The sequence below is a fragment of the Leptonotus elevatus genome, chromosome 18, assembly GCF_054856555.1.
Source record: "Leptonotus elevatus isolate MCC_2025b chromosome 18, RoL_Lele_1.0, whole genome shotgun sequence".
NCBI classification, from domain to species: Eukaryota; Metazoa; Chordata; class Actinopteri; order Syngnathiformes; family Syngnathidae; genus Leptonotus; species Leptonotus elevatus.
This window is the reverse complement of record NC_141256.1, coordinates 15245943-15258310: the sequence shown is the minus strand read 5'-3', so window position 1 is coordinate 15258310 and position 12368 is coordinate 15245943. Positions and strand designations below refer to the sequence as shown.

At 42.7% G+C, this 12368-nt stretch overlaps 1 protein-coding gene across 3 annotated transcripts; it reads left to right on the top strand.

Annotated features, from left to right (window-relative positions):
- The first annotated feature begins 430 nt into the window (after nucleotides 1-430).
- Nucleotides 431-11535, top strand: knl1 (kinetochore scaffold 1). 3 transcript variants are annotated; one of them, XM_086061666.1, is made up of 32 exons: nucleotides 431-578; nucleotides 888-919; nucleotides 1017-1056; nucleotides 1192-1251; nucleotides 1324-1406; nucleotides 1486-1532; nucleotides 1626-1644; nucleotides 1727-1770; nucleotides 1859-1911; nucleotides 2042-2687; nucleotides 2780-2792; nucleotides 2932-2975; nucleotides 3061-3110; nucleotides 3807-4302; nucleotides 4383-4420; nucleotides 5308-7704; nucleotides 7787-7901; nucleotides 8640-8689; nucleotides 8768-8866; nucleotides 8947-9062; nucleotides 9136-9226; nucleotides 9327-9443; nucleotides 9551-9635; nucleotides 9703-9765; nucleotides 9866-9905; nucleotides 10023-10127; nucleotides 10215-10306; nucleotides 10403-10456; nucleotides 10559-10668; nucleotides 10754-10875; nucleotides 10943-11068; nucleotides 11182-11535. In XM_086061666.1, exons 2-32 carry the CDS (start codon nucleotides 891-893, stop codon nucleotides 11276-11278), a joined length of 5541 nt encoding a protein of 1846 aa, XP_085917792.1. In that variant the 5' UTR covers nucleotides 431-578; nucleotides 888-890; the 3' UTR covers nucleotides 11279-11535. The 3 variants fall into 3 exon arrangements, with proteins under 3 accessions (XP_085917792.1, XP_085917793.1, XP_085917791.1); XM_086061667.1 differs by having other exon boundaries at nucleotides 2777-2792; nucleotides 3807-4227; XM_086061665.1 differs by having other exon boundaries at nucleotides 2777-2792.
- Nucleotides 11536-12368: the final 833 nt, after the last annotated feature.

Here is a 12368-nt window from a genome sequence, read left to right as displayed (position 1 = left end):
TAGCAAATGTGGGAGTTTTTTCCCCTCCCCTCTAAAAAAATATATTTATACGTGGCCCCAATACGTAAAAATAATAATATACTACTTTTTTTTTTAAGGGAAAGCAATGCAGACCTAAGACCAGACCATTAAAGCAAGGCTCTTATGACATGAGCTCGCTGTTGAACCTTACAGAACGTTACATGAAACACAAAAAAAGGGGGGGAGGGGCCTGCATCGTATTTCCGCTGTGTGCGTCATTACCGGTACAGTATGCGTTTTGCAGAAAGAATAAATTTTTCGAAATATTATGTAATTTATTATTTTTACTGTTGTTAAATAATTCCGTAAATTCACAAAATTACGCCAGTAGAATACATCATTAAAGAAGACAGCGGCATCCGTTTACTGCGCAAGTGCGCATGCGCGGAGGCGGCTAAATTCAAACCTCCGGACGTTAACTTCCAGTTGACGTTAGCTCGAGCGCGGTTTGTTTTTTAATTTCGTCTTCAGCTTTGGCCCTTGACGTTATGATTACAACACGTACTTAACCATATTTATCAATAAGTGTAAACGGCTTCACGAGGAGCTACTACGAGGTATGTCTGACTTTCTTATTTATTCCCACAGTTTTGCTCTCTTTTATGAATAGCAAGCTAGCGGCCAAATAAATACAAGTGCACACACGAATTCGGTTTGAGGAAAGTTGCTCACTTTTGGTTTCTTCTTTGAGGGACACTAAGACGTTATTTTGCCATTCATTAATAGGCGTATATTTGCTTTCATTTGAAATCTCCCCAAAATTAAACCGAACTTTTGAAAAACACTTAATTTATGGAAGACTGTATCAAGCATACCAATGAAAGTTTACCTGTACCTAAATTAATGACTTTTTTTTTTTTAAATAGCAAATGGAGCCCTTGGACTCTGGCAAGAATGAGTGAGTCAAAACACATTTGACACAGTTAACGTAATTCTTTTCATACATCTTGTGGTTGGGTTTTGTGATCTGACTTTTTTTATTTTATTTATTACAGTGAAAACAGTGGATACTCCTCCAGGAGACGCATTTCATCTGTGAGTAGTGCCAATGACTTAATGATGAAAACAAACTATAATATACACATTCTTACATACGCTATGAAAAAAAAATGTACATTCCAACATTACGGGAATTACCTTATGTTTTAGACTTATTTTGTAATTTTCCAGATTCTTAAAGCGTCGCGGAAATCAACACGATTCCAAGATCCAGACCAACAGGAAAATGAGGTCAAACGGTGGTACTTTGAAATATATACTAGAATACTACTGCATTTTTTCTGATGTCTTATTTTCATTCAGGTTGAATGTGCCAAACCAAGTGAAAAAAGAAATTCCAGAAGAGTTAGCTTTGCGCCGGCCAATGATGTCCTTCTTTTTTCCAAGTAAACCACTGAAAACACACGTATTTTGTGTTAAAACAACAACAACAGCATTACTTTAATACTTTCTTCCTTTCCAAAGGGATGTGAAAAATGTCAGAAGTCCATTTCAAGAGTTAATGCCTACAGGTATGTTAAGTCCCGTGACATATAATATTGTTTGTAGAATATTGAATATTGAGCAGTTTTGTAAATGTTTCACTTTTTTTTTTTTCTTGGCAGCAATACCGGCACAAAATAGGTAAAGTGGACTCTTTCAAAAACTCTTATGTCCTGAAAAATAAAATGATTTGTATGTAGCATTTTCATTTGCCTCATTGTAGTGTTCAGATGTCAGTTGGTGAAGATGGCAAACAACACATTATGGGTATTCCTTTTTTTTTTTTTTTTATTCTGTTCTTTGCTGTTCGTTTTTGCATACTTTGTAAATAAATATGTGTCCAAAATCCATCTAGGAACGACTCCACTGATTAGTGCACCTCTTCAAAGCTCCCAACTAAAAGGAAATGTACGATTCTCTTCATTACTTGACCAAGTTGTGACATTTTGCATGTGAATTCTTGTCGTGTTCTTTAAAAGATATTTTTTTTTGCAAATCCTTTGGCTGTGCGTTCATGTACATTTTGACACCTCCTCAGGTCATCTTTGAACCCGAGGAGGACGTCTTTGGAGAGAAAACCGTGCTGTATAGTGAGGACGAAGGCTCCATGGAGATGACCCGGAGTCACACCTTCAACATTGGTGATAACGACGACTATCTGTCAGAGGCTGCGCAGAAAAAGAAGACGGCCGCGTCCTCGGCGGGAAGCAAATCTATGAATGCGAGCCTCGGCGACATCACAAGAGACTTCCAAATGCCGTGCGCTGGCAGAGTCACGGGTGGCGGCGTTCTGTCACCGGCGCCAAGTGGCGATCCTTCTTTCAACAACTTGCTCTGTGGTCGTTCCAAATCAAGTGGCTCCCATGTGAAACTTTCGTTGGGAACGAGCATGTGCCAGATGAAAAGCCAGAAGGTGGACGTGGAAAATCAGGCTTCAACTTTGCTTTCTTCTGTGATGGGGGAATCAAGTACGAACAGCAGGAATATGGGACCCTGCCAAGATGACGATGGCGAGATGGACGCGGCGGTTGCAGGTTTGACAGATGACGCCGATGATCCTTTTCAGTGTTTTTTCCCCCAACAAGAAATGTATTCGCAGTCTGATACTGCATCGCAAGCAAGGCACGAGCCAAAAGTGCTGCAGAAACGGACCACAATGACTCCGGGATCATCCAAGCCAAAAGGTACTTTGCTGACTTACTCATTTTCATTTCATTTCACTTTTCTGAGCAGCGTTTTAACGTCTTTGGTACTTCTTTTGTCTTCATGGCAGCAGCATTTGGAAACGGGTATGTTTGATGCATTTTATGCATTTTTTTACTTCACTATTCATGTTTCAGGAACTGCCAGTCAGAATGTGTTGTCAATGTTGTGCCACAAATCTTACAAATGTTTTAAGGAGCAAATATTGTGTTTGGTTCCCAACAGGTTTGAGAAGGAAAAAGCTGAAGAAATGACTCTGCAGAAAACTGGTATGGCGTTTTTTTTTTTTTTTCTCGCCACATCAGCTGCATTCATCTAATGTTGTTTCTATTAACTGGTGCTTTACATTTTTAGATACAAGCTCTTTAAAGAATCCTTCTTTTCATGCACTTCAGTGGCAAAGGGTAAGTTTTAAAACATGCGTAATGAATGAAGACTGATTTATTGTATGTTGCTTTTATTACGCTTCTTATATTACATTAATTTCTGGACTGCAAGCCGCTACTTTTTTTCACTTGCATTCGACCCTGCGGCTAATACAAAGGTGCGGCTTATCCATCAGATCACAAGGGGGCGCACTATAAAGCCCAAATACAGTAGGGAAGACGGAACGAGAGCGAGACAATTTGCACCCTCATTATGGAAAAGAAAGCAGCGGGAAGCTTCTGCACCCTTTACAGTCGGGTGCGGCTTATATGTGTAACAAACTTGAGTGTTCCCTCAAATTAGCTAGCGAGGCTTATAGTCAGGTGCGCCTTACAGTCCAGAAATGACTGTAATTAAAAATAAATGTAACAGCCTTGGCCAAAGTTTTTGCAGCGAGCTTCAGTTTTATGCTTGTTATTGCATTTGTACTGTTGAAATGAACAGGATTCACCAAAAATCTTTTGTCGAAGGGTCAACATTGCAAATATTGACTTTAAAACACAACAATGACATCATACTAGGATTTAACTTATTTTTTTCTTTTCTTTTTGAATATGCACATTTTTTTTCTTTTAACATTACTCAAGCTACTTTCCTTTTCAAACTGCTTCCAGGCTTATTGAAAGTACAGAATATTATGAATTGCTGATTTTGTGATGATTTTTTTTTCCCAGGACAATTTAAATGAAAAATCCACAGAGAAAACCATCAAGTTCACTGCAGATGACGCCAGTATGGACATGACGCGGAGTTATACTGTTCAAATCACAGGCGAGCGGTCGCCTCCCCCTGCTCCAAATTTCCTCTGTGAAGGAAAAAAAGGCTTTTTCGCGTCATCTGCGGAAACGAAACACAGAGAGAACGCTGGCCAACGCGTTTCATCTGGAATCCTCTTGGACTCCAAATTTGAAAAATTCCTTACAAACATCTTTAAACCAGAAGGCCCCAGCGTTAACCCTGGACATGCCGGAATGGCTCCGGTGAACCTTCAGCTTGGGGCAAACGAGCAAGCATCCAACGGACATCCAATCCTTCCCAAAGATGACCCGAGCATCAACATGGCCGAATTTCAAACGGGCGATATTCGGAGGACAGGTGAGCCTCTCCAATGTGGACAAACTACATTTCCTCAGCTGTTCTCTGATGAACAGACGTCATCTCATAATACGGGTACAATCATTTACACGCTATTAAAAACATGTCAAGTGATATTTGCAATTGAAATAAATCATTATCTTCTGTGCTTTTAGGGAAGGAAAACAAATTGAGGCAGTCTTGGAAAAATCAGGTGAGCTTTTCTTTAGTTTTTCTTTTTATTGTGCTCAAGAAAAAGAGATGATAGCAGATTAATCGCATGTTGCTGCACAAAACTGGGTGCGCGTGACTTTGCATCTTAAATCTGAACATGACTGCTTTGCGCTCGCTGATTCCCAGCCTTGTGTGCCGTGAGCGGTCCAGAGGCGTACCGCGGGAAAATGATCCATTTTACTTAATTGGTCCAAAAATGATTTATTTACTGCAAATTAAATGATGCATTGTTGTTCGGGATTGGCGAGTACCAATAGAAAGTACGGGGATGATACTAGGCCTTATTTCAAGGTAGGGCAAATTAATTCGATACATCGTCATTTAAAAAATCGAAATGTTGAAAACTTGCTAAATTGTGAAATTGAGTTTTGTCTTCTAGATTATTAAAAGCTGTTGTTTTTATGTTATGTTACATCCGAATGTTTTTGTGAGTTGTAATTTTGCACACGTGGCAGAATTCTGGAGGGTGGTTTACAAGTCATGTTTACCAACTACTTCAGATTTTTTTTTTTAATTATAATTTTTTTATGTTTATTTTTTACCCAATTATTTTCACTTCAACTGCTACTACTATGACATTTAAGCACAGACTATGAATGTCAAGTTTCTGTTAAAACTGATTTAGAATCAGTACACGCTATTTTTGAATAAATGAAATGTTGAAATAAATGTTGGATGGGTTTATTCGATTAAAATCGTAATTGTCCTGAATGACTAGAATTTTTATTTTTATTTTCTGGCCATATCGGCCAGCCCTATTTCAAGGTATCGGCCGCCCTCTTGTGGCCGATAAAATTGCCTTTAATTTCATACAATTTTAAGGAAACATGTTAATGTGATTTAACTCCAAATGTTGTTCTTTCTCAGATGCATTCTGACACTCAAGAGGACTGCAGAGAGCAAGCGGTGAGATTTACAGCTGACGATTCCAACTCTGATGCGACTCAAAGTCGATGCGCCAACACAGATCGTACCTCCACAATGCAGTCGCACCAAATTCTGGACATTTTACCAACCGGCGACGAGAGAACAGTGAGGTTTGCGGCGAACGACGGAGCGATGGAGATGACGCGAAGTCTTACCGTAAACATTGATGCGCCTTTTCGACATAACGACGCCCACGCTCGACCCGCCGGAGGAGAAAAAACCATCCGGTTCGCAGCCAACGACGCAGCGATGGAGATGACGCGAAGTCTTACCGTAAACATTGAGACGCCTTTTGAACCCCGTGCACCCAAAAATGTCCACTTTCGACCCGCTGGAGGAGAAAAAACGCTGAGGTTTGCCGCAAATGACGGCACCCTGGACATGACCAAATGCTTCACCACTGTAATTGATACTCAGTCCGGACCAGTACTTCACAAAAACGTCCACCCGTTACCCGCCGGGGGAGAGGAAACGATCAGGTTTTCGGCAAACGACGCCGTGATGGATATGACGCAAAGTGTCACCACAAACATTGAGACGCCTTTCGAACCAGGCGCACCCAAGGATGTCCGCTCTGTGCATTCTGGAGGAGAAGAAACGAGGCGGTCTTTAACAAACGACGCAGCGGAAGATGTGATGAGAAAACTGGCCTCGAACATCGCGCCGCATTCGGAACCAGAAAACGTCAAAACGTCAGCAGGAGAGGAAACCTTCGGGTTGTTCGCAAACGTCGCGGCGGCGGGTGCGACGCAAAACCCGACGGCAAACTCTGCTGCACATTTTGAGCCGGGAGCGCCTGGCGAGGAGCGAACCGGAAGGTTTGCAGAAATGGATACCACGCGGAGCCTCGCCGTCGACATTGACGCTCCTTTCGAACCTGCAACACAGCAGAATGTTGACTTTGCACCTGCTGGAGGAGAAAAACCGATCCGGTTTTCAGCAACGGATGTGACGCGAAGCCTCGCCTCAAACGTTGAAAATCATTCGGAAGCACAGCAGGATGTTCCAGAGAAGTCTCCCGCAAAGGACGCAGATATGGAAGCGGTGCGAAGGTCGCGGACTCAAGAAAAAACGGCATTTTTGACTTCTGGAGGAGAGAAGAAGACGGTCGGATTAACGGCAAATGACGTAACGCAAAGTCACGCTGTAAACATTGCGGCGAGGTTTGAAATTCCTCCTGCCAAGAAACAAGAAGAGAAGTTTGGTGCCCCCCCCAAAAAATCTTTATCAGTATTTGGTTTCAATCCAGGACAAAATATCTTTAGTCAAACGGATTTCCTTTCAGAAGCATCCGTTGCGGAAACTGTTGACGCAAACCGCTTGACGCCAACCAAAGCATCGGATGTGAAGAATAAATCCGAAGGCGATGAAGACCACCATGAAGAGTTTTCCCGTCAACAGAAGAACACGGACGACTCGTGGCACGCAGTCGAGACTGACGAAAGCGTCAAGGTGACAGAAGGTCAAGCAACCGCCGGCGACGGATGCTCGGGTGCGCGCCACCCGTGCCAGTCGTCGACATCGCACGCGGACGCTGACGCTGAAGAGACGACGTCACGGCGGACCAGTCGCGAGCTCGCTCAAGATGCGGCGGGAAGTCCGGATGCTGAATTCACAAACGAAAGCGCTCCCTTGCCGCAGGAGGTCAATTCCCCTCGCGCCGGCGGCGCCGACGGCGACGGCGGCACAGATTCAAATCCTTCCAGGCAGTCGAAGCGATTAAGCATTGCTGACATTCAGTTCAAAATGAGACGCTTGAGTCACGTGATAAACGCCGCCTCCGAGACGGTCGTCGCGGACGGCTGCACAGCCCCGCCTTGGCCTTGTTTGGACCCGGACGCAAACGCGAGCGGTGACAATGAATTCGCGGCGGAGGTCGAAACGGGCAAGACGGACGACGAGGTGACGCGCGACCGGACTGTGAGAACTCCTTTCAAATGTCAGACGACAGCGCTGACGTCACGACTGTCCACCGGATGCTTTAAGCCAAAACTCCCCGAGAGAAGCCACGCCGACGCTCGGCGAAAAGCAGCAGGCCGGACGCCGGGCGGCGATGCGGCGAATAACCTGAGCCGGTGGAACGACGACGACGTGAGCGACATTCATGACGAAGAGCTCGCGAGCTGCGAAGATTTGTCGGAAACGCTGGACGCGGAAAATCCCCCGAGCGTCTCCGGGAGCGTCATCCCCGTTGAGCGGTTCGACGTGGAGGAAACGCTACTGGACGACTGTTTTCACGGGAACGGCCCGAACGCTCCGCAAGCGCTCAAGAGACGCTTGCCGGCCCTTGAAAACCGTCCGGAGGACAAGAAGATGAAGACGTCAGCTGTTGCGACGGTACGTCATCGGACATCAAGCCAAAGCGGGCGCGTAGACGCTCGCAAAAAAGAAAACAGTCCCGCCTTTGATTTCTTACCAGGAAATGGCTTCTCGCGATGTGGAATGCGAAGGTGCGAACATCAGCGCAGTTGCAGCCGCGCCAAACCAGACGATGGATTCCTCCAGCGGCCGATGCGATGCCACATTCAACTCCAGTAAGTTCCCACGTTTAGTGTTCATTTCGTCAACGGAAACAATTTTGTCAACAATCACCAGGCGAGACTAAAACCCTTGTCAATAAACAGCTGTGACTAAATCACGACGCATTTTCGTCGACTCGTGAAGACGAGACGAAAAAATATGCTCTGCTTAATAAAAACTGGACAAAACCGATGGAAGTTTTAGTTCATGAACAAAAACGAGCCGAAAATGATCCCGCCATCCATTTTCAGAGGGTCGCGGGGTTGCTGGAGCCTATCCCGGCTGGCTCCGGGGCAGTCGCCGGGGACGACGGGGCACGCCCGGAACTGGTTGCCAGCCAATCCTGGAAGACGGAAATGATCATTTGATCAAATCTTGTCACGGGGACATTGTCATGTGACACACAGTGACACACCCCCTTTTTCAAATCTGCAGCTAACGAGTGCAACAAGCACGAGCGGCAGACGGGAGGTGGGAACAAAAAATTATGAATTATAGTTTTAACGTAACATGAATCCAACGGCCGTCAAGTTCACCCGACCACGAACTCGTGCTGGCTAATTTCCGAGCTCGCGTCTCGGAGCCGAAGTAGCCGCTCGTTGATTTGCCGGAATTGCGCGTCGAGTTGATTTTCATCAAAAAAGACGACTTAGATGCAAAATATTCCACATAATCTAAAGAATATCAAATAAATAAAACGATGTGTTCTTGGACTCAAATAACGACTAAAATGCTACTTTTGTGGCTTTCAGCTTTCAAACGCAGCATGTTGGAGTCCCGCCTTGAAGACGACGACGTCCAGGTTTGCTTTTGAGAATCCGAAGTCAAGATTTAATCACTCGTTTGTCCACCAACAGCAGATGCTTTGCTTTCCTTGCAGAAATTAATGGACGGCAGTTTGACGGCGCTCGAGTTTTTCAAAGTCTTCGACATCGACTTTGTGATCCACAAACCTCGGCAAAGCGTCCTTCCCGGCAGAGTAGGTTCGCGCCGGCGGGAAGATCCAAGCAAAAAGTCACACACGCAAATGGTCTGAATTGATTTGTTGTCGCGCCTCAGCTTCCGCGCGGCGCCGGTTGCTCGGCAACGGATGTGTTGAAAAACCGACACATACATCGTCCCGAACAAATGATCTACGAAGCGGATTTTGAGATCCTCGCTGGGAAGGTGGACGGGTGAGAGAGACGCTTTTATTGCGTCATATTTAAAGTCTTCAAAGTTGAAAACGCATACTTTTGTCTTGCCAAGGTTGAATTGCAGAATGTTGGACTTAAACAAACCTCTCAAGATGATCAATAAACAATTGTGGGAGGATTTGAAAAATTCTTCCGAAAAGGAGGTCTGACGTTTTCTTTGTCGTCGTCGTTTGTCGTCGTCGTGCTTGCAGACGGCAAAAGTGCACGTTCGGCGAATTCAATTGCGTTTGTTTGAATCCGCAGATCAAATCTTTTGGTGTGAAACTCAAAGAAAGAAACAATTTCTTCCGAAAGATGAGCAAAATCCGCGCACATGAAATGAAGGAGGTCCTGTACTCGGACCTTGTACTCAATCTTGCGGTGACTAATTTTTTTTTTTTTTTTTTTTTTACAGAAATCCCACCAAAAATACTTCAGTTGCTTTTAAGAGCGATTGGAGGTCATCTGACATTTTGATTCTTTTTCAGGACCAGCAAGAGAAGCTGAGAAGTTCAATTGAATCGAACCAGATGATCAAAATGCTTGATGATTGCATTTCGGATTTGGAAGCAGGTAATGCCGTCGAAATATCCAAGAGGAGAGTTGAAAGGTTACGTGTGTGTAAACTTTTACATTACAGAACTAGCAGCAGTTGAAGAAAAAGGAACCGAAACGATGCCAAGTTTGAAGTCACTCCAGGAAGGCGAGCCGGCACACGATGACGTTTCGTTTCATTTGCTGTCGAAACATTTCAGGTCCAGTTGTAAAAATGTAAACAAAAAAAATTTTGATTTCATTCACAGAAATGAAGAAAGTTGGTGAGACTTTGGATGACAACAAGCGGTAAACCATTTGTGACTATTCCGTCGTTTTAAAACATACACTGTTGTTTGCCAGTTCATATTGAAAATGGTTTTCTAAAATAGCTTCTTCTTTTTTTTCTTTTTTTTTTTATTGCAGACAAATATATGAACTGGAGGTGCAGAAAAAGAAGACTTCCACTAAATTGAGTCGTCTGAAAGGCGAGACGAAGAATCTTCAGAGCTTCCTCGCCGCGCTTGAACCGTCAGTTTCTCTTTTTTTCGTGCCTTCGGACTTGTTGAATTTTACCCAAACTATATCGATGTTATTTTTTTGTAAATGTCTTTTCAGGCTCAATGAATGGAGATTTCGAGAAAAGACGGAAAACTACACCCTGTACACGTTCCTCTACGGCACATTGCATTTACAGTTGCTGCACGCGGGTACATACAGATTTTTTATTTTTTTTGTCTTGTTATGAATTACTTATAAATAAAATAAAATTAAATAATAAATGTGCCGTCTTCATTGTTTTTTAGGAAATAGTGCTGAGTGGGAAACGTCACAAATCAATTTCAAATTTCAACTTGATGGTGAGGTTTGTTCATCTGCACTTTCATCCACCATCGCTAGATGACTTCTTTTTTTTCTTTTTTTTCCTCTTTGACCTTTTTGTTCTGTTTGCTGATCTTTAGATGAGAAGTCGCAGAGCCACGCGCGCTTGGTTCACAAACTGCTCTCTCAGTACGCGGAGGCTGAAACGGGCTGGCCGGAGAAGTACCCAACGAGTCGTCACCTTCCGAAGGTCCGACATTTGAATATTGTTTTGGAATTGAATCGCGTGCGGACGCTTCGGCTCCTGATCTCGTTCGTCTTCCTCCCGCGCGCAGTTGCTCCACGACGTGTCTTTGGTGGTGAGCAACTGTCGTCTCTTGGGCGAGGAGTTGCAGCTGCTGGAAATGTGGGGAGCTTTGCGGCTCAACATGGTGGACATTTGCTGCGAGGACACCCGGTAAGTTCCTCCGTTGGCCCCGACGGCCTTTTTCGTGCAAATGGCAAATGTTGTGTTCTGGTCGTAGGGTAAAAATGGTCTTCAGCAGTGTGAGGAGACGCGCCAAGTTTGAGGTCACCTTGTCGCTCAGCTTGGCCAACCAACTCTACGTTCTTCACGTGCATGCGTTCGAAAGCATCAGTGGGGACACGACGTACGTATTTGAGAAATCGCGTCAAAGCGGGGATGTCCAAACTCGGCAAAAGCCCTCAAAAAGTTCACCAACGTGCTGCTGCTTTTTCAAATCATATTGTTTTGTGTGTGCAGGGCCGAGCACATTGAGCAGATTGTGGAATCGTTCACTCCAGCCAAGAAGCTTTTGACAAAAATTGTCAAAAAGATTCATTGTGATCGACTTTGTTAAGATTTGTACAGTATGCACTTGCTTTTTTATTTTGTCCGCAATGAGTCGGGGCGTAGTTTCCACAGTCACCTGTAGATATTGGCCATGTTCTACTTAATTTTGTTAGGTGAGGTTGGGTGTTTTTTGGTTTGTTTTGTTACACACTTTTTCATGTAAAAATAAATGCTTTACTATATGTGGTCATTAGAAAAATACTCATTAAAAAAAAAGGCATACTATAGATAGTCTTTTTTTTTCTTTTTTTTAAATAAAAGCTTTACTACAAATTGTTGTTTTAACTTTCACTATACTGTCATCTTAAAAAGGTGTTACTATACATAGTCAAAAAAAAAGAAGCCATCTTTATACATGGTTGTTAAAAAAACACACCAAAAACGCCTTACTCTACATTGTCGTAAAAAACAAAAAAAGCCATCTTTGGCCATAAAAAAAAGCCGTCGTTTTTTTTTTAGTTTTTAAAAAAACGCCTTATTGTCGTTACAAAAAAAAAATAAGAGCCATAAAAAAAAAAACGTCGTTTTTTTTTTAGTTTTTAAAAAAACGCCTTATTGTCGTTACAAAAAAAATAAGAGCCATAAAAAAAGCCATAGTTTTTTTTTTAGTTTTTAAAAAAACGCCTTATTGTCGTTACAAAAAAAATAAGAGCCATAAAAAAAGCCGTCGTTGTTTTTTTTTTAAACACCTTTTTGTCGTTACAAAAAAATAAGAGCCATAAAAAAAGCCGTCGTTTTTTTTTTAGTTTTTAAAAAAACGCCTTTTTGTCGTTACAAAAAAAATAAGAGCCATAAAAAAAGCCGTCGTTTTTTTTTTAGTTTTTAAAAAAACGCTTTATTGTCGTTACAAAAAAAAATAAGAGCCATAAAAAAAGCCGTCGTTGTTTTTTTTTTTTAAACGCCTTTTTGTCGTTACAAAAAAATAAGAGCCATAAAAAAAGCCGTCGTTTTTTTTTTAGTTTTTAAAAAAACGCCTTTTTGTCGTTACAAAAATAAATAAGAGCCATAAAAAAAGCCGTCGTTTTTTTTTTAGTTTTTAAAAAAACGCTTTATTGTCGTTACAAAAAAAAATAAGAGCCATAAAAAAAGCCGTCGTT